Source organism: Typopeltis vanoorti, chromosome 1 (genome assembly GCF_054136105.1).
Source record: "Typopeltis vanoorti isolate ZY-2024b chromosome 1, IOZ_Tvanoo_1.0, whole genome shotgun sequence".
Classification (NCBI taxonomy): domain Eukaryota; kingdom Metazoa; phylum Arthropoda; class Arachnida; order Uropygi; family Thelyphonidae; genus Typopeltis; species Typopeltis vanoorti.
Window position 1 is genome coordinate 150,456,199 of NC_143549.1, and position 23,040 is coordinate 150,479,238.

At 33.6% G+C, this 23,040-nt stretch overlaps 1 protein-coding gene across 2 annotated transcripts in view; it reads right to left on the minus strand.

Moving 5' to 3' along the window:
• Positions 1-20,827, minus strand: part of LOC150110536 (uncharacterized protein ZK1073.1-like) — a 300,171-nt gene extending 279,344 nt beyond the window's left edge. Inside the window, exons 1-2 of one of the 2 annotated variants that reach the window (XM_090399645.1) lie at positions 20,643-20,827; positions 14,358-14,396 (exon numbers count right to left, since the gene is read on the minus strand). In XM_090399645.1, the coding sequence (XP_090255771.1) occupies positions 14,358-14,396; positions 20,643-20,690 (87 nt within the window). In that variant the 5' untranslated portion in view covers positions 20,691-20,827. The remainder of the gene's footprint in view (positions 1-14,357; positions 14,397-20,642) is intronic. The other variant, XM_090399653.1, reaches the window with a different exon arrangement.
• Between the last annotated feature and the right edge of the window lie 2,213 nt (positions 20,828-23,040).

The following is a 23,040-nucleotide window of genomic DNA, read 5'->3' on the forward strand; positions in this document are numbered from 1 at the left end:
AATGCTATTGAGAGAGAGAGAGAGAGAGAGAGAGAAGCTGAGTTAGTGGGTTTTTTGTTTCTTTCCTCCCTTCTAAATGACAAAATTTCCTCCAGCTGTGTTTACCATAACAAATAAAGTTCTTTTCTGCATAGCTTTCAAACACAGTAAGCAGAAAATTGGAAGATGGGGCGGGAGTGAGGATGAACAAGAAGAACACAAAGAGAATGTAAAGCGAGAAGTGCAATTAAGCACAGTGTGATGAAATATATAGCCGTCTGTTTACAAGTACCTTTATTCTCCTGGAGAATCTCTATGCACATTTGTACACTTACATTAAATTATATACAGTTTTTCAGACCAGTCAAGTTCACATGGAGAACTAACGAATTTCGAAATGAGCTTTCATTTTTCGAAGAATGTCATATCAGTGGCCTACATGTTCGCCACTGGTCTGAATCATCCAAAATCGACTGTATGCAACATTATCATCAGATGGAGATATGATTTCAGTCAAGATATGAACATAAAGACCAGGAAGCTAACACCAAGTGACCAAAGGTTGATTATGGAAACCTTTGCAGTCCGCCTCGGAGTTCAAAGGGTTTACAACAGTTAGTAGTAAAACAATACGTAAAGACCTACAGTATCAGTTTATACAGAAAAACGGCACACATAAGTAAGAAAGAATTCAACAAGACAATCAAGAGCACAGGGTACACGTGTAAAAACGTAAAGAACAGAGTGACTGACCTCTAGAGCAGCGCTTCCCAAACTGTGGGCCGCGGCCCCCTTGGGGCCGTAGGTTTTGTTGAGGGGGGGCCGTGAAATAAGGAAAACAAATTTAAAATGTTTTAAGACTGTGTAGATTTTTTATTTTAAAATAAACGTATTTAACTTTTATTATTTATTATTTCTTTTTTGTTATTTTTTATAATTTAATGGAAAAATTCACACATTGGTGTCGGTTCACAAACTTTGCTTCATGCGTATTTCGGCGCTTAATGAATATTAGTAAATATTGCTTATTCATATGTTTCATTTCAAAGCAGTGGTTAATTGTATTTACTTCGAATGCTCTCCAGGGAAGCTCCAAATCTTCCTGTCCCTTTCATCACGCGTTCGTAATCAGGGACTGTTGATATTGACTTTATATACATATCAAAACTCGTTTTTTATTATCACTGTCATCGGAGCTAGTTTTCTGTTACCAATAAAAGTTTCGCATATACTTCACACATGAAAAAAAGCTTAAACAAGTTAATGTGGGGAGAGCAGTGGTAAACAACACGCCCTCCCTAACAGCCACTATACTGCAGAGGCAATAAAAACAAGTACTTTTATTATGCCAGTGAATAAGGTATGAGGAGTCTGTGTAATATATTTCTCAACAAATAGTGCAATTAGAGACAACTGGGATAAAAACACACTAATTATTGAATCACATATCCCCTCATACTGAAACTATGCTGTATAGAAACAAAACCATATGAAACAAAACCATATATTGTGGGCAAACACAGTATCTAACTAAAAACTATTGTTATTAATTAGATGTGTGTGAGTTCGATTTCACAAGGCAGCAATAAAATTCAACCGAACGTGTTAAAATTCGTAAAAGTGTTAAAACTAAGTTATATATATATATATATATATATATATATATATATATATATATATATATATATATATATATATATATATATATATCATATATCCCCTCTTTTCTCCCTATATATATATAGGGAGAAAAGTCACAAAACAGAAAAATGTTCCTGGTCCGGGGATTCCCTTATTCAGGTAATATTCACTAATTTCATGTTATCAGTCTGTGGTGTGCCAGTATCGGTAAGTGGTGATATTATTTAATCTATGCTACGTTAAAAAAGTTAACCCTGAGATGGATAAGTGGCTGATAAAAAATTAAAAAAAAATCCCGCAAACAATCAGAAGAAGCAGAAACAGACTCAAAAAAAAAAAAAAAAAAGGACAGTATTTCATATTTTACCAGAACAGCCCGCATCGTCTTCAGAACCAAACGGCAAGGGGCAAAAAATGTAATATATGCATTTGATTTTTGCAATATTCGCTGTGTATGTTTTGTATTGAATATAAATACAATAAATATTATAATAATATATCTCTCTATTACGATTTTTTTCGAGGGGAGGCGTGAAATATTTTAATTTTTGCAAAGGGGCCCTGACATCCAGAAGTTTGGAAAGCACTGCTCTAGAGCGCTGGACGTCCTTGATATCGAGCTCTGAATCATGCTGCACTCTTATGTCCAAATTTCACGGTTGGCATCGTCCCAACGATGAAATTTATTGGCAGAGGAGTGGAGTATGTGGAGCTGTTTCTCTTGGTACGGACTCTTAGACGTTTGGTTGTTCTTTACTATAATGCAATGCTTCATATGTCCCTTACAATGGCCATAATACTGCAGATGCTACTGAAAAATTGAGAAAAAAACTTAACTGATCAGTACAGCGCCTCGATAAGAACCGAGACTTCTGTGAGGGCTAGACAAGTACCAAACAACATTGGGATTGGTGATCATGGTGAATAAAAAGTGGTCCAAATTACCGGATTTATTATCATGAACGTGGAAAATATACCCATTAGGAAGTAATGTATCAAAACTAAAGGAAGACTCGCACACACTGTGGTATTAAGGTGTATGAGATGTGCAATTTGTTTCTCTAAAATATAATGCTTTCCGATTATTTATTTCAATATTGAATAAATCTGTTAATAAGGATTTGCAATGAATTCCTAAGTTTTTTTTTTTTTTTATTGCCTTGAATGACAGTCATGCTACGAAAAAAAAACTACAACTTTCAAATGAAGACTGATTTTTCTATCAGTTATTTTCTTTCCGGAACCATGCACTTTTGTTTTCTTTGAAATAATGCACACTTGGATAGAGAAAATATATTCCTCAGTTGGGAGGAGGGATATCTTATAATTTTTGTGATAGAAATGTTGTTTAGAATTTTTGGTGCTTAAGAAAAAATAAGAAAAAAGAAAGAAAGAAAAGAAAAGAAATCAGGGAAGTGAGTGAAATTAAAGCAGTGTAGAGGAAGAGTTTTCAGATCGGATCGTGACGTGCGGTAGTGAGGTAGCTGCAAAATTTGGTGAGTACGTAACAAAAATATCGTAAAAATATTGTTATAGTAAATTTGTTTCCATTCCTATATATATTTGTATCACCTCATAAAGTTCACCTCAACGAAAGAAAACAAATATATATTACAAATAAAGGAGTAAAATGCAATATTTAGGCTTTTTGTACATCAAAAAGCCTAAATATTATTACTTTTTATTTAACTTTAACTTTAAAATTTCCAAACTATTGTATAAATATCAATCTAAGTCAGCGATATCCTTATCGAAGATCAAAATTAAGAATATTAGCAAAGGTATATTTAAGTTTCATACGACTTAAATATTATTTGTACATTAATTGGAAACGCGACCTAATCATCTATCTCGATGGAAGAGTCCGATAAGTTTTTGGGGATAGTTCCCAAATTTACTTATTACTTCAGGATAGGGCTCCAGATTGTCTTGGAATGTCTAATCATAAATAACGTTTCTTTGCTTATGATAGTTTTAGTAGGTGCAAGAGATAAGAATCAAATATTTTCACCCCAAGACACACAGTGAGAGCCGAATGGAAAGATAAAAACCTTTGTTACCGAGATCTTCACTCCCTTTTATGTTATAAAGGGAGAAAAAAAAAACAGACCGGCATATTTTGGTAACTTATTGGACTTCTTGTCGAATAAGTTTGAGCTCAAAACATCGGACTAAAGTAAAGGTAGGAGTACGTCATTATTTCCCATGGGAGCCGAAACTTTACATACCTGAAAATTTGAAATAGATAAATTTAAGTCGTTTTATTTTTATTTTCTACTTCTTTTAGAACAATGAAAAATATTATTTTTAAATGTTCATCCGGAACAAATACGAAAATTTATGGTAACATTTCCACCACTTAATTTGCAAAACATCTATCGGCTCACCTCACTTCATTTCAATTTCAACCTACAGTTTGAACTCTTTTTGGTTCAGGTCTTTGGCTGCGCTAACTCGCCAGAAGCTGAATCAAATGCCTCTCTTTTATGGCAGTCTATAAATAGAAACAGTGTTTTCCTTTGCCAGAAAACTTCAGGGTGTAATCTTCGAGAAGTCTGTCTCACCTTATGGCAAAAATGCTTCGCCAAGTATAATCGTTCCCAGAAATATTTCTGCATGTTTCTTTTGGATTTTCAGTCGCTCACCATTAAGAGTTATAACACTGAGAATTTAAAATATTACAATCTTTTCAGTGAAAACAATAAGAATAAATTAGATGAAGCGGTTCAGTATAAATGATCGGGCATTTTTTGCACCTGTTTCGGAAATGTGTTTGTGGAAACTTTTGTTGTGGAAACTCTACTGGCTTACAGATATAGACAGACCAGTAGTCCGTTAAATCATAGGAATAAAACATGTTTAACTCATTGATGAGAGATATTAATTATCATGGAGAGTTACTTTGGGATTATAGGGACGCTTAATGGACGATGATAAAACAATCTGTCAAAAGCTCTCTGCTAGTTTCTAAGTCGAACACAGTTGGCTCCAATGACGGACCTTCGTGCGCAAAGTATTTGTCGAGTGTGACGCTATGTATTGATTGAGGCTCCTTCCAACGTCATTCCTAAGTTGCGTGTGCGTAAAAATGTTTCTTTTCTGACGTCAAGAACTTGTCCATAATGCCAAGAAGGACATTAACACCAAGAAACAACTCTCATACAATGCACTTGGCCTTTAATCGTGTGCACTAATTACAAATGGTAAGACGCTGTGTTTTCATTTCAAGTATTTTCATTAAGTGTCACGCGGTTGTTTAAAATATATCATTAGGGGAAGGATAAAACTGGCTTTTTGCTTTATTTATTGGCATACTTAAATGAAATGCAACTAATCAAAATCTGGTGTTACTTGAATGTTTTAATGCGCAGTACAAAGCAGGAAATTTTAGGAATCTCATTCCAAAGATGGAGAAGGAGGAATAATAAAATTGAAAACCGCATCTCCAAGATATCAACATAAAGTGTTCACGGAAATTTAGATATCAGCAGATCACTTTAATGATAATAGAAGAATAGTAATTGGATCGTCTGTTAGGAATTTTCTTGTTACTTCTGTTCTCAAGTCCAGAAATGCCTTTAGCTAATTTAGAACGTCTCACAACTAATTAGAAATGTGTATGTGTGTGCGTGTGTGCGTAGTGTATTGTCTGAATAAAGAAAGGTTTGTGGTTGTAACTTTATTTTACAAAATTATCCTCTATTTGGCTCACTATGCTTGGATGCAACTTATATGGTTATTGTTGATAGCGATGGAATCGGGCATATGCAAGGGTTAACCAATGAACTGGAATATTTGACAACTTTTAGCACAGATGGCCAATTAATATATACAGGGTGTTCGGGATAAATTTGACATATTTATAATTAATTATATTTTTCCGTAAGTTACATGTATTAACACACACTTCTCTTCATTTAAAAGTTTGGACCCTTCTTCATTCATATACAAGATGTCAGAAAGGATGGATAGCTGGAACCCACCTGAATCATGGAAGAGAATAACTTGTATCATGATGATTCGTGCCCGCCATCAAAATAAGGATATTACGACTGCTGCCCAATGCTCCCTGAATACAGTAAAAACAATCAGGCATGAACTAGAGACTTGCAATGGTGACTACGAGGATGTAGCAAGAAGAAAGATCCCTAGCAGACGATCTGATTGCGTTCGTACAGCAGAATTCCTCGCAAATCTGCAGGAACAGGTGTTGAAGAACCCTGGCATTGGAATTCGGGCTTTGTTCGTGGAGTTGCTAACTGTAGTCAAGCCCTGGATAACAAGGGTAGCCAATGGTAGGCCGTATGTATGGCAGCAGGATTCGGCCCCTTGCCACACCTCTGGGAAAAGTCAAAAATGGTTGTCTGAAAATTTCTACGACTTCACCAGTCCAAATGTTTGGCCTCCAAACTCCCCAGACCTTAACCCCATGGATTATTTTGTATGGGGCGCAGTTGAAAAAGACACCAATCGCACTTCCAGTAATACAAAAGCCCAGTTAATGGATAAAATTAAAACAGTTTTTGCGGCCCTTCCCAGGGAGACTGTAGCATCAGCTTGTTCGAGGTTCCGAAGCAGAATTGAAGCTGTGATCGATGCTAATGGTGGTTATTTTGAGTAAATCTTGTTGATAGTATTGTAATTAACTCTGCCTGTAATGTTTTTTTGTCAATTCATTAAATTTAATAGATACAAAGAAGATTTTTTTTTTCCTTACGAAACTGTCAAATTTATGTTACATTACACTAATTTGTAATGTAACAAACAGAGCATATTCTAAATAACAGTCAATATAATTATTCAAAATTGCTTCTTTAGGATTTGATAATTCTAAATTGCACAGAGTTTTACTTCTTGGATTTCAATTCTTTAAAATTATTTTCTTTCAGTCAATATTTGAAAATGAAAGATAAGTGAGCAAATATTACTGTTATGTCTTCAATGAGGAAAAATAGAAAAAAAATACTTATCGAACTATGAGACAATAACATGTGATCACTCTTGTAATAATGGCAAGGTGCCAAGAGGAAACAGGTCATTTTGCGCACTTCAGTTTAAACGTCATATTTACACATTGCTTTGCTGTTTACAGTGAGCAAAGTAACCAGATGGACATAAGAAAAATTTGTACAAAAGGGATGAATTTACAAAATAATCTACCTCATACCCAGGGCTCTTCGTCACTGGTGATAATTTGTGATGAAAATGGGAATTCTTGGAAATACATCCATTCATCCACCCTAAGCTATGGCTTAGCCCGTCATCATGTGTTAGATTATTTTATATTTCATTCCTTTTGCACAAAACTTGCATATGACAAACACCATCTGTAAATTTTGTGATGTTTAGAATAGAGTACCAATTTTTCCTCTTGGAATTTTGCCATTATTATAGAAATAATCCAAAGTGTTAGTGTGTCGTAGTATTACATAGAACTATGCATAAGTTATCAATCTCTTCCTACCCACCCACCCCTTCTTCTTGTCGTCATTCTGTCACTTTTCCTCATTGTAGACGTGAAATCAATATTTCCTCGCTTATACCACTCTGTCGCTTTACAAACAATAACTGAAAGCAGGAATTTAAGTCCAAGAATAAATTCATCCCACATGTCTGTGTGTGTGTGTAAACATCGGATGTTAGTTATAGTAATTGAGACTCGATTATGTTTAAACAGAAAATTAAAACGATTATTGGCAGAGAGGGAGGTTAATTTATAAGCAAGTTAATATGGAAATACTGAATACAATTTCAGGCAAGACGTAATTTTTTTTTTTTAATTCAACCATCTTGATAATTTTTGCTGGATGAACAAAGCAAAACAATTTAAATTTTTGTTGTATAATAAGAATGGTCATTAATATATTTTTTTAAGATTTAAGATTTAAGTTGAACAGCAGAGAGATGCTGCACGGATATTTAATTTATTTATTAAAGTAAAATTTGGTGGACCTATAACTGCTAGTCGAGCTATACTTTAGCATTAGCATTTAGTTTGACTGAAAAAGTTAAAAAAGTGGTCGAAGCGTACCTGATATGATCTCATCTAAGTCTTCACCACTATTTGTGATTGTCCAGAATCAGCACTTTTCTTAAAAACAACTTTGCTGAGTTGTCTTCATGGTACATCCCAATGATATGTAATCCTAGCATATGGAGGAACAGTAAATACAAACAGAAGAAGGAAGCCATCTGAGAACTCTACAAATGTTGTGAATCGTTCATACCACATCAGTTTAACAATAATTAGAATCCTAAAACATTTTGAGAGTTTATAGAATAATTGTGACAGCACACTAGTTTCGAAAATTAAAGGTCAAAGACGTTTTCTATTTAAATATCAGATTATCAGTGTCAGATTATTGCGCAAGTAAAAAACTCTATTATTGCACAAGTAAACATTCACAAGATTATAACAATTATATTTTTTTTTACTTCCATCTGTATCAATATGCAGTCATCATATTAAAAAAAATGACCGATAAATAGTTTTTTGAAACGTTTTAAATGGACGACGATTAGGAGAATGAAGTCCCCTTCAGCAGTGTAGGCGTCACAGCGCGTTCAAGTAAACAAATCTTTCTGTGCGATCTTTGGCAGTGATTCCATTAGGCTACCTAATGGATGCGTCCATAGAGAAAACAGAAGGACACGAACAACCTCATTATGACAGATAAATCTTGAACTATGTCCAAGAATCTGGCATTACTAGATCGACTCAAAAGCGGAGCAATAACATCATCTCGGCTAAAACTTGACTTAGTACAGTTGGAAGTCAAAAGAAAAAAAAAAACATTGTTATCAGTCTTTATGTACATCCTTGACCTCCTAAAAGATGCAAATAGAAAGAGAAAGAGAGAGATTACTTTGGAGAGCAGTTATGTTTTTCAATAATCTTATCTCTGAAATATGGTTGCAGAGAATGGTTTCCGAATTCAAAGCGTCATATGGGGAGCAAAAATAAATGTCATTATATGAGGAAATAAGCAAGAATTGTTTCTTAGCCGAAGTTTTAAAGTATAGTTTAGTTAGTACTCAAAATACTTTCTGTTTTAATACGAAAGATTCGGACTACTTAGATCCAATATGATGTATCAGTATATTGTTTCTAGGCGAAAAATTCTCATAGAGAATCCTACCATGTGAATGTCAAGCTTATATGGTATCGATGAGTCATTTTCTTGACCTATAGTATCTTGTGGAGAAGGGGTTCTCACTGGTAATTTTTCAATGGACATTAAATCAATTATGCATCATGGAAATTTATTCCGATATCACAAGTTCTGCTTTATACAAAGAGCCTCCGGAGCTCAGTAAGTATAGACGAAGCCTTTTGGTCGGAAAGACCTGGGTTCGATTCCGGTCAGTGACGTCAGGAACCTTTATCTGGTCTCTTTCGACTAAAGGTGAGTTAACCGGCCTCATACGGTTTTCCCCCCTTGGTAATTCGGGGTTTTCTTCCCTTATAACAGGCAAACCGGTCTCGTGAACACACATATAATCATCAAATATATTACGACAAGGAAGGCAACATGAAACCACCTTGCTCATAATCATCTCCCTAGTATGGTAGCGTATAGCTACCCTCACCAGCCGTGTGGTTGAGGGAATAGAATAGCTTTATACAACTTTGCATGTTTTGCACTCCATCCGTGTTGCCATCGGTAAAATCAGTAGTAAGAGGAAAGAAGTATTCCGCGAAAAATAATCACATATCTACATTTTAAGTTAAGGGGATAATATAATATTTATATAATATAATTATCTAAATTTTCGCATTTGAAATTTGCTTCAACTCTAAGCCAACTGATGGAGTGAATAAAATGGCAGATTTCACAGTAATGATCGGAGAACTATTCATTTGAGGCGCATGCGCACTGTACATGAGATCGATAAACTCGATACTTCGAGAGGGGATGGGGAGAAAGCACAAAAGAGCCCTTATTTAATATACTGTACGAATCAAATTCAAAAGAAATATACTTGCATATTAATCTAAATATTTAACGCATTCTATTAAACGGAAGCTATTTTAATAAGGAAACCAAGATGGGAAAAAGCGGTATTCCAAAATAGAAAGTTTAATTAATTGAAATCTGTTCATATTGCACAGTAAATTTTAATGAAAGACTCGTTTACAAAATTTAATTCAAATTTGCTTAAGCGGTGAGTATCATTCTGACAAGTTTTGCTCTTTTGATCATTGTGGTTCTCTCGTGCAAGTTTTGTGGTTAAAGTAGTTAATGCAGTCTCAAAACTTGAATAATGAAATCGCTGCCTATCATTCTTACGAAGTTCGTTTAATTCCCAATGCCTCTTAGTGCAGTCGCTTGGCTTCATTGTATTTGGCTATTCTGGCAATTGGAAGGACGTAGATTCGAACCCCCATCTAGGAAGGTGAGTCAGTCAGTCTCATACGGAGGTGGAAGAGTTTTCCTCTGGGAACTCTGGTTTTTCATACCACTAAGCAAGTTTTGTTACTTAACAGGTTCTGCGTCTGTTATTTGTGTCTGTGTTCTTCCAGAAGAACACCAAGAATTAACAGAACACAGCATAATAAGCTGGCCTGATAACTTAAACTAATTCAGCTGTAATTCTAACAAATTCAACTAAATGTAGTCAGTTATTTAGCAGAGGTTATGGTGTCGTTTATTTCAATCTATTGAATATTTTTCTGAATCTTTCAAAAAAAATTAATTTTGTTGGATCGATCATTATCATCCTGTTTATTATCCTCAAACCATTTTCAAGAGGGGTGCATTAGATTGAGACGGAGTAAGGACTAGTGCTGAATAGGTTTATGGCTTTACATTTAGACATTATGAAATAATAAGTAAATTTTTTAATTTTTTTTTCTGAAAAATCATAGAAAGAAGATATGTATCGAATTTTTTGATGAATTTGAATAGTAATAGAATATGAAAAGAAAAATGAATTGCAGTTACCTTTCAAAAATTATAGCTCTTTGTACAAAGCACATTTTTTGGTCACATTGCAGTCCTTTGGACGCCGTACGCTTATTTATATACCCTATAGAGTTTTGGGAGTGAAGTCACTGCTAGAACAGAATTAGTAGGCCAATCACCAGAGTTCATGCCTGAACTCAAACCGACAGCCTATTGTATCTGGAAATGGTACGCCAACCACTCTGCCAACCAGCTCAGTAGCACATTAACATGCAGCTTAAGTACCAGAAATAAATCTGACGTCTGTCATGCTATCGCCAATTTAAAATAAGAAGTCGATAAATTAATAACTGTCATGACAACCGTATGCATGCATGAAACACGTTATATAAATATGTTTCTAAACCGAATTAAAATGAACTTCATTAAATAGTGATAAGGATAATTATGAAATGCCAAAAATGGAATGAACTTTAAGTAAAAATTCAGTATATGATCCCCGATAAGCACCCCAGATCCCTGAGATCAGGGATCTGAGGTGCTTATCGGGGATCATATACTTAAAATCTTACAAATCTTACAAATCTTAAAAAAAATAAAATAAAATAAAACTCAGGTATAGAAAGATAACCTAGAAAGTCACTTTTTATTCGAAAAATCAAATGAATATTTTGATTTTTCGAATTTTGTGTTTGCATTCTCTATTTCCTAAACTTAAATTTAATATTTCATTATATTTAGAAACCTTTTATAGGAAAAGAAGTCTCCTATCCTGTTACTCTTCTGCAAAGTACCCATTATTTCTATCTGTCTATCTTACATGAAAACGATATAATGCAAATTTAAAATGACAAACATTTTGCATTCAGAGAATAGGATTTTTCCTTGTATGACAGAACATGCTCTACTAAACACACGAAGGCTGAAGCATTTCAAATATATTCAATAGAGGAAGAAATATATTTGTAATCATTCAGTTAGCAATGCAGTATTAGTAATATGGTTGATAACGCAAGCTTCTTGTGGTTTATTTCACTAGCATTTTTTCTTTTCTTTGTTTCTTTTTTGTTATGGGAATTCAAGATAAAAAAACAGTCGTTTATTTTATTTTATTCTAATATTCAGAGAACAAATGACAGAACATGATCGACCAGAACAGCGACATCTAGTAGCTAATGCGCAAAGTCGAAATAATTGTTAAAACCAGTTTTCCAATTATTCATGAGTTGCTTTGGAGTATACCAGGAGAGTCAATCTTCTACTCGTGGGAGGAAAGCTGTATATCCTCGAGCACTGAAGACAGACAAAAGAAAAGTACTTACAAACCCATTACTTTTCAATGTTCTGAATGTTTGGCATGCATGTGAATGTCTAATGTATATAAATGATCAGCATCAGCTTAAAAACACGGTATTATTAATTATCATTGATTAAATCATTCGTTTACAGATAACAATAAGTCCTTGAATTTTGCGTTTTATGCAGATCGTTTGTCATTTCTGCAGCACAAAACAAAAACAAAAACAAATTGTTCGAAATAAACACTTTGTAATTATCATATATTTATTAAATGCTCAGTATCTGGTATTTATTAAGAGAGCAAAAAGGACAGAGCATAAATTGGAAATTCAAATCTGATACATTTGATATATACATATATATAAAATGAAATCGCAAATATACTTTCTAATAATAAAAATGGCGATTACAACTTAACCTGAACAAAACTGAAGTAGCATCCTTACATTTAAGTAATATCCATGCCAACTATATATTCCAAAAATTTACTTCAGAAATAAACAGGTGAAATTTAACAATCATCCAAAATACCTAGGAGTTACCCTAGTTTGACATTCAAATATCATCTAGAAAATATTGCTGGGAAATTAAAAACTCGTAGTAATATAATGCATAAATTTGCTGGTACTTATTGGGGTGCTGATGCCAACACACTGCGTACTACCGCACTGTCTTTAGTCTATTCCACAGCAGCGTATTGTGCTCCTGTGTGAGTGAACAGCGCATACGCTTCTTTGGTCGATGTCCAGCTGAATCAAACTATGAGGATGATCTCTGGAGCTTTAAGATCTACTCCTGGCTACTGGCTCCCAACTCTCAGTAATATAGCCCCTCCCTCGCTCTGCAGGACCAAAGCCTTAAGCAAACTATGGGCAAAAATAATTGGAAACAGTTCCTTGCCTATCCACCAAGACATTTCATTCCATACTTCACAAAGACTGAAATCCAGACACCCTGCCTGCAGGACTGCAATACAAATAAACGACCAGAACTTCGACCTATGCGAGTCATGGGGAGAGTATTGGTTTCAACATACCTCCAATCTTCAAATACCCATCACAAATCCGACATCTCGTCTGGAGGGCTTCAATCTCCCTAGACATGAATGGACCACTTTAAATCGGATAAGAACAGGACATGGGAGATGTAAGCATCTCTTGCATAAATGGAATTGGTCCGATACTCCAAACTGTGAATGCGGAAGAGGGGTCCAGACTATCAATCGCATTGTGCTTGAGTGCCATATCTATTCATTCTCGGGTTCTAAAGAGGACTTTTTTAAACTGACCCCAGAATCCCTGGAGTGGATCCGGGATTTAAGGATTAAGCTCTGACTCCTGATTCTTAATTTTGATATTTAATTATTTCAACCTAGTGTACCCTTTTTAATATGATTTTTACAATTGTTTTTATGCTGTTTTATGTAATTTGTATGTTTTATTCTGAGACCTGTACATCATACTCTAAATAAATAAATAATAATAGAAATGCCTTAAGGATATTTGAGATTTTATTACGATCTCCACGTCGGTGCTTCTCAAACATAGTTTGCCTTTTTTTTTCTTGAAAACATCTTTAGTTCTTCTTGCTTCTGAAAAACTTGCTTCTTCAGCTTCCAAAGAACTTGGCATCCTTTTTATCTCAAAACTGCTTTTCATCTGTCCAGCAATTTACTCTCTTCAAACTAATTCTCTCAACCCAAATACTGCTTTCACATTTTGGATTGAGCATGTAAGACCACTGTAAAAATTCTTGATGCTGTTCAGAAGAGGACAGTTAGGTTGACTAAGGATCCCTCTCTCACAAATTCTCTTTAACCGCTGTCTCAGAGAAGGTCAGTTTCCACAACGTGTCTCTTCTAAAGATATTTCCATGGTCACTATTCAGTAGAAATGGCATTTATCATCCGCTTCATTACTGCTAAGCCAATAGAAACAGCAGCAACAGTCCACCATCGTTTTACAGTTCAACTGCTGACATACCGCGCCTGCTACTCTCGTTTCTTTTTCATTCCATCACACTGAGGTTCTGTGGGACAGTTTTTCTCAAAGACTGCAACTTCCAAGACTTCAAAAATAACATCAACAGATTATTTTTCTTTTGTCTCCGGCCACAGACACATATTTATTTGCTTATAAGCCTTGTTGGCCTCTCGTATGTAGAAGCAATAAAAAAACATTAATCTGAAAACCAATGGTAAGTCTTAATTAACAAAATTAATAAACACATGAAATAAACAGAGTGCGAAAAAAATGAATTATATTACAGTCATCAGCAAACAATTTATTCTTAGAAAATAAATTAATTATCGAATTATAGAATCGTTGAAAAGTTGTTTTCACATCATAGAAAACTATATTAGAGATTTCATTAAGAAGCAATTAAAATACATCACTGTATAAAATGTGCAGAATTGTGATAATCCGTGCCTTTCAATAAATTTTATAGGAAAAATAAATAAATAAAGTGCATTATTTATTATTTTATAAAAAAAAACGGTGCCAATAATGGATTTGAATTCACTATACATACGGAGTTGGAGTCGGACAGAAATGCTCCACAAGTTGTAGTCTGTACAAGTAAGCATGCATAGAAGAAAGAAAATGTTAATATTATTCAAGAGAAAGTTTATTTTCCTTTAAGAATGAATTCGTCAGAAGATGAGTGTAGATTCTAAAACCATTATTTAATAATCGAAAGAAGATAAAATAGAAAATTTTATTTAAGACAGAAAAACGTTAATCACTTTTTCAATAGTTATTTAATGTTTTAAAATACGTAAATAGACTACAACATCTCAGCTGCTACGTTAATAAAGAAGCCAAAGCGAATAAAAGAATATTTGTATTATGCTGTAAGCTCTCAGAAAAAGTTTGACAAAGAGCCAGAAAAGAATAAAAATAAGAGTTTTATTGTATGTTAATTGGTTATCATGCGAAAGAGTGAAGGTAAGACAGCTGAAAGTTTTTGAAAACAGTATGAATATTCGAAAAATTCGAACATAAATTTAACCGTATTATCTGGGCATAACTACACGAATGAATGTTTACTAAGATAGCGAGAAAACATGGATATAAACCTTGATATTCAAAGGCTCATCAATTGCTATGTAAATCATGATATGTAATGATCACTTTGTGTATTTCATAAAATGCTGGTGTAATATGGAAGCAGAGTGCGTTATGTGTGAAGACCTATTCGGTAAAGATGATTGTATTTATTATTTTTCTTATGTGGCTCCTACCCAGGAAAGGATTTTCTGTAAAATTTTAGTACATTAAGTATCGTGGGTGGGCTGAGGATTTTTTCTATATTTTTATTTATTTTCTTTTATTTTCTCATTACATGAGAAAATAAAATCTTTTCTTTTATTTAATAAAAGATAAAATTTTTATCTTTTATTTTTTCATTACATGATCCGGACGCTCTGCTTTCTTAAGACTAAACAAGGAAATTTTTAAGCCATTTCAGTTATCCACCAAGCAGGGAGGTAGTCTTACATCGGGCGATGAATTTCATATCCTACTTAAAGGCAATCACAAACATCCATACCCACGGCGGGATTCGAACCCGCAACCTCTTAGTTGGAGAGCGAATATGTTAGCCACTCGGCGAACCAGCTCGGGATTTTTTGAGGGTGGGAAGACTTCATTTTTTAATGTCTATCTTGTTTGACGTAAACACAGAGTTTTCTGGATATGGAACGAAAGATTTTTAATTTTTATGAAATCTACTGCTAATGGTTGTAGAGCTATAGCACATTAGTAGCATTGAATGGGCTAAGGATTAGGTAATTTGGAACTGTGCTCTAGAACTGAAATATAAATGTTGAAAGAAGCTATGGTCTCTAGTAATCAGAATGTGCCTTACAACAATCGATCAAGTCATCGATTACTTGAAAGTATGCACTAAAATTCAAGCCCATGGTAGGACTCGCACACAACGCTTGCAGGCTGACGACCAGACACTCAGCAAAGATATTTAATCTCAGGCAACCAAACATATAGCTCCCATGCTGTACAGAAATGTTAAGATGAATTGTACTTTGAGTAAAATTACTGGGATAATCAATTTATTTTATTTATTTATTTTTTTATATACAGCTCATGGCAACAATAAGGAGTACAAAGAGTCCTTAAATGATTACAGCGTCTTATCTTTGAATGGCCTCAGAAACTAAAGCCAAGTCATAAGACTGTTTACGACGAAAAGTTGATGGTATAGTGGAACTTCCCAAAAATGGGGATACAAGACTACACTGATAGCGATAGTTGAGAACAGCGCAGTGAGCAATAGAGCAAATACAAGTCGTAAGTGTTAATATGTAGGTCTCCCCCAAGGATGGCTAAGTTAGTATCGTGAGATCTGAAAAACCCATGTGAGTTGTTAGAATTACTCGTTGCATGTAGCTAACTAAATACTGTAATCAGTCGTGAAAACGAAGGTTATGCAAATATATAGAGCAGCAGATTCTCTAATGCAGGAAAAAGCAGCAGTACAATATACATACATGATTAAGAGAGACTAAATTGGACAATAAGATATCAAAGTTTATTATTATAATTGGAGAATATTATTCTAGTGATATTTTAGTGCTAATTGAATGCATATCGTTTTAATTCTTTTTGTGTGATTTTGCTCATTCTTTTTAATTAAGAGAAATAATGATTTAGAACTGCAGTCAATTTCCCGTAGATTAATATAATAAATTAATTATTGATGGGATGGACAAATGAATAGCCTTTCTTCTTTCCAACTTACAAGCTTTGAATTCAAATCTTATTGCGGCATGGGTATCTGTGAATGTCTTTAGTTGTTGATGAATTTGATGGCCAGGTGTGAAATCATAACTCTGAATACAGAGGCTTGAACTGGATTGAAATTTTAAAAAAAAATTAGTATATAGATTTTATACTGGTTTACAAAATTTCATGGGAAAAATCATAAAAAAAAAATAAATAAATAAACGGGAGTGGGGAGAAATAGACGATCTACAATATGAGCTGGATCCGAATCATTGGGATAAAATGAAGATCAGAGATATATGAATTATCTGACAGGAGAATTGTAGTTTCTATTTAGGACATGGCGCTCAAAAGAAATTTTATAAATTTAGTTTAATGTTCAGTAGTAAATTTCACGCATATAATTGGTGCGTAATCATAAATTTAAGCTGAATTTTTTAACGGAATGTCTCAATAAATTAAAAACATAGAAATGTGATTAATAAAAAAAAAAGAAAGAAGTATGAACATTATGTGAAAGTAATAAAAAAAAGTGTGGTTCATTTCAAATCTTTCATCTTGTTCTCGGTATCTTCCCATGGATATCGTGTGTCCTTATTGCTGAAACATGACCTGGATAGTGCAGAGAGGAAAACCAATAGCTTCATAACATTTTAATGCAATCCCACAAACTGTCTGTGTCCTGATGAGGATGTTTACAAACTATGGATTTATCTTGGATTCGATAGGAGGTACAAATACAACAATATTCTTACTGGATGATGTCATTTCTTACATGAATTGCACTCCTTAATTTGCTCACGATATTTCTAAAATTAGGTATAATATTGAAGCAGATAATTTCTTGTCATTCTGATACTAAACATCTACCCAGTTGTAAATTTAAAAAAATACTCGAATTTTATTAAAAACATCCCAGTTTAATTATCCAAATTAATTGCCGAGAACTGCGTATGCATATACAGATAAAACCATCCTATCGTTACACAAAGCACATAAAAAAGATTATCTTAATATTTTCGAGGAAAAAAAAACGCACGCATTATATGAATTTTTTGAACATTTCCACTTTCTGTTGATAGCATTGGCCAGTAATAATAATTGCACAATATATCAACACATATGGCTTACAGTATTTTGAGTAACGTGTGACATAATTATGTCAAGCACTTCCTCCTGTAAAATTTTATTTATAAGTGAGTGAAGGAGAGCGTTGATATTGAAAATATAAATTTTGTTTTCATATTTTTGTTGACAAAGGCGAAATATTTTTTAGTTATTCAACTATTAATTATTTAAAGCCAGTGAATAAAATATATGGTGTTAATTCTTACCATTTTAGTACCACATCGTATGTATTCTGTTTCCAATATTGTGAACGTCTACATATGGTTTTCGTAGTTGTTCTCAACAACTAATTTGTGAGAAATGGCCGCTGCACTGCTGACATGCTTTTACTGTTATATAGGCATTCAATATTTAGAGACTTCAATATAAACTGCAGTACGACAATAATTAAATTATCCAGATGCGAATTAATGTATTGCAATAAGGGAGAACATAATGCCATTAATTAAAAGTTACATTTTATGGGAAATACAGCATCGATTTTATTTTATTTTATTTTATTTTTTTTTTTAATGTTTTTAAGAACTCACGTCACAAAAAATTCGTACAGTCTCAAACTGTTATCAGAAAGACAATGTTTGCGATCGGGTTTATTATCGGAAATTTAATTTTCCCTTAATATTTTTCCCCCTCATTTCTATCTGTAAGAGGTAAAAAAACGTATCTTCACCAAGCGTTTTAATAAGTTCTTTAAATATTTGTAATCTGATCTCTAAATCGTATTATTTAGAACCGAACCTGATCAAATGGTTAGTTTAAAAAGTACCAAGATGATTAAAAACGAATTCCAACTTCACTTAAACACCGACAACTACTTTGTTAAACGATGTCTTAAATGGAAGGCGAGCAACGCTTTTACTTCCTTGAGAATGTTTATCGTCTGAGCAGTTTAATATTTCACGATATCGGGTTACTTTGTTTGTTCCGAGCTCTTCAGACGTTCGATAAGCTGAAAGATTATGTAATGTAATTGTAACCATTTTGGATAACTTTATTCTAAAATGAATGTTCGGTTATTTTAACGCTAAAGAAAGATATTTTTACAAGGGTGTATCTGGATTAAAAGATTATACTTTCTTATGTGCTTTTAATATTGTAATTATGTCCTGAGTTGATAAAATATCGCAACGTAATGTGAGGTTAAATACGTAAGCAATAATTAGCACAACTGTAAGTGCTAATGACCGGAAACAGAGCTGCTAATATGTCACTTCCTTCAACTTGTCGATTTCATATTCAATTGCTTTTCGCATGGCGTACTGCTGTATAATTGCTGAAAATCGTACTACAGAAAAGATGGAGTTTAAAGAACCGGTTTGTAGGATGACAGACGTGGGTGGAAGAGCTACTAGTAGGGGCTTTATAGGGGGACTATGTCAGGAATTTTTTTAAATATAGATTTTTTTCGATATTTATTTTGTAAATATATAAATATTGCAAATGACAATGCCATACTTGAATTTAAAGGAAAAAAAAATTTTGGAGTATATATTTGAAATTTCCCTTTATTTAATATATTTGGGAATGCAACAGATATCACACATTTGGCTATTAAGGTGAAAAAATGAATTAACCATAACCATTAAGTAATGTACTATTTTATGAGTTGCAATTTTTAATAATATATTTTAAAGAAAATTAATAATTTTTGATAAATAATAATATTTTTTCAATGTGTCACCAAAATAAATTGGATTCTCCAGATTCACACTGATGATTTATACTATGGTAGTATGTTCGAAGTTGGAATTACGACTAATTAAAGGACATCGACACGGAAAGGATTCTGTAGTGTGAGTATTTGGTGTATCTATGGGCAGTCTCGGAAATTCTGTATTGGTTATGCCAGACGCGTTATGACATGAACAATAGTTGTTGCGTCAGCTCACTCTTTCGCCCATTGAAACATCTGAATCTATTTAGAAACCTAATTACAGAGTGTACCACGTGAAAGTGAGATTTGGACAATAGTTTCATTATCTTTCGTTTATATTCAAAATTCACCGAAGCGTAAATTAACTTTAGAGGAGGCAAAACTGGATCTCTGGGATGGAAGCCAAAAGTTTGAGTATATTTTCAATACTTATTTATTTTTAAAAAAGTGAAGTTCTCTAATTCATTTATCTGAAGAAAAGTCTAAATGTTTGTCAAAAAGTATTATTTCTATTCTCTTTTGGTAAAATTGTATTAACTAGTTTTACTCTCTAGTCTGAATTTTAGCTATTTCCGATAGGGGCGCTCCATCACTTGTTCGAACTGGATGGACTTCAATCTTTATAATGAAAAAGGACTTGTGATTTGAGTACAATTTTCAAGCAAGTTATATGATGGTATCCTTACAGGGTGATGCAATAATTATGATCACCCATCAGAACACGATCAAGAATTTATTGTGAAATGCAACGCGAAACATTGAAACTTCAGTATTATTATACAATTAACTTAACTATTGCATTTGATGAAATGATACCAAAAAAAAAAAAAAAAATCGCTGAATAGCATTGAAAGCTACGATTATAACATTGGAATGAACATGACTAGCTTTCATGGAAAGTATGCATAACAATGGATGTTTTTTAATCGTTTTTACCACGTTTGCTATTTTCGGAAAAGAACGTGTGGCCATTTTTAGAGCACTGCTTTTGCATTGTATTTGCGATGCATTATTTGAAAGTTGAAGACAGAGAGAGAGAGAAAAGGAGAGGAAGAGAGAGAAAAAAGGGGAGGGAGAGAACCAACATGTCCTGATTCAGCTTTAAAGTGTGCTTTCTATCTACCGATCCAATTAGGTTTCTCAGAGGGACGCTCTCTCTCGGAAAATCGCCGTAACAGAGGGCGCGTTGTATCCATAGCAACTAGAAGTGGAGAGAGAGAGAGAGAGAGAGAGAGAGAGAGAGAAAGAGAGAGAGAGAGTCATAGAGAAGATTCAGAAGTATTTGCTTACCTTTTCCTCCACCTCCGCACCAGGAAATGTATCGTCCACTTCCGACATCTCGCTTCACAAACGTTTCAGGACTGCTAGCAAAAACACAATCTCACGAACGCAAGCAGCACTCAGCATAAGCACTATGGGGCGAAATAATCCACTCCGCGTCTGCGCCGTCTGACAGGCGCCTCTCACTGTACATAGGGTTATCACTGTCCTTGGATGATCGTGTTGCCTCCACCGCCACCTATCGGCTAATGTGCGGTTAAGTTTTACTTGGTAAACGTGTTAGTGTGTGATGAGATGATGACAGATGCTGAAATCAAGACCACTCACTGATGATATACTTAAAGCCCTGTCCAGATGCACGTGACCTGTGGCACATGTAGCTGTACACTGAGATAGATTTCCGTCTTTTTTTTTTTTTTTTTTTTTTCAAACTAGGTTGGTTTCAGCTATATGTTTTAACTACAAAATGGTGCAGAGAAGGCAATAGTGGAAGACATATAGGATAATCAATTAATTGATTACTTGGAGTGAAGCGATTTGTTCGCAAAACGAACGAACGAATTTTTTTTTCAATTTTGGTGTATGAGCAAATAGATAAGCTACATTTAAAGATGCAGTTTTCTTTTCATTTTCCTCTTTTTTCTTTCTTTTTATACTGAATCATTAAAATAGATTTGTAGTATTAACTCGGTACTGGGATATGTTCATATTTATATATACTTATAAATTTATTATATACTTATTATACTGGGATATGTTCATATTTATATATATCGGTTATAGTCAGTATACATAAATATGAATATATATTGCTTACTTGGGAGAAGGAGTAAAAAAAAAAAAGTTTATAAAATTACTTGGTATCCTTAATATATATATATATATATATATATTAAGGATACCAATAATCGTATATCGCATAACACACACACACACACACACACACACATATATACAGTATATTCTTAAAACCGTTAAAACTCTTTCGGAAAGTGCGCTTTGGACCACGTGCATTGAATTCAACGCCATCTATTTCGTTGATTTCTCTCAGCTCGTCACAAAAGTGAAGAATACTTGATAGTTCATGTTTGTTTGTTTTTTTATTTGATAATTTAAAGTGTTCACCTAAGAAATCCAGACTACTAAACGGTTCATATATGCGTTTCCTGGTATTCTGTATTCAAAACCAAATATTGTGCTTTTTTTCCAACTCACTTCACTCTTCGCTGAGCAAGGTGACAGTCACACAAAACTGTGAAAAGCATTTATTACTTAAGCACTTTCACAAATGATAACATAATAATAAAGCTCGTAAATAAGCATTAAAATAAACCGAAAATAATAATAATCCATGAATCATTATCATAATAAACTTAAAATCCCGAGTATGAATATTAGCAAGAAGGCAAGGAACGTTTGACAGGTTTTTTTAATAGAAAGTTCCTCCTCTCCTCCGCCCTCCCCAGAGCGGGAGCAGGAGAGGGAGAATTTTGTAAAAAAAAACTTTATTTAGAATGCTTCAAATGCATGAGAATAATATTATAATTATCAGCATAAAAACTGCCAGCTGTTGACAATTTGATAATAAAATTTTGCTGACGGATGATGATTGATGCCAATGGAGTGAAATTTTATACTGACGACGAAAATTTAATTATCACCCTGTACCAGAAATAATAAGCAGAAAATTGCATTCACGTGATTAGGAATCAATTTCTTTACTAAGAAAAAGGACTTCGTTAATCCTGCCAAAGAAATAAACCAACTAATGAAATGTATAAATATATTAGCGCTTAATTGGCTATAAGATAGAACTTTTTTGATTATCGATTATTTTTGGCTTTCATTTCGAATATTTTCAGGATTGATGATACTCCCTCTGGACTGGTACATGTGTTTCGATGGAACTGAATATCCATTGAGGAATGAATTCATTCTGTCCATAGTAGCAGTTCCATTGCATTGTTTTTAGTGCTATGATAGTGATGACCGCTTTTATTTAAGCCTGTCAATCAATGATACAATCTACTGGCAGGATTTATAATTTACTATTTGAATAAAAACTGGTATTAATTTAATTATTATATTAAATTAAATCGCTTAAAATATATTTAAATTCTTTTAGCTGCCTTTCAAATTATTGATAGGCAAATGGAAATATCTCAGAATTAATTAAATTGATTGTGATTAGTTTTCGATTTTACATAGTTATTAGATCATAATATCTACGAAATCATAATAAAGGGTAAAAACTAGATGATATTTTGATTGGAAATAAATTTTTACTTTTTTTTTATCATGAATAGTTTTGTAACTCTGCTTTAAAAGGTTCATATACCCGATGGCACCTTAATGCGGCTAAACAATCCATGAAGCCAGATCACAGATTCAACGATTAGGCTTTTTT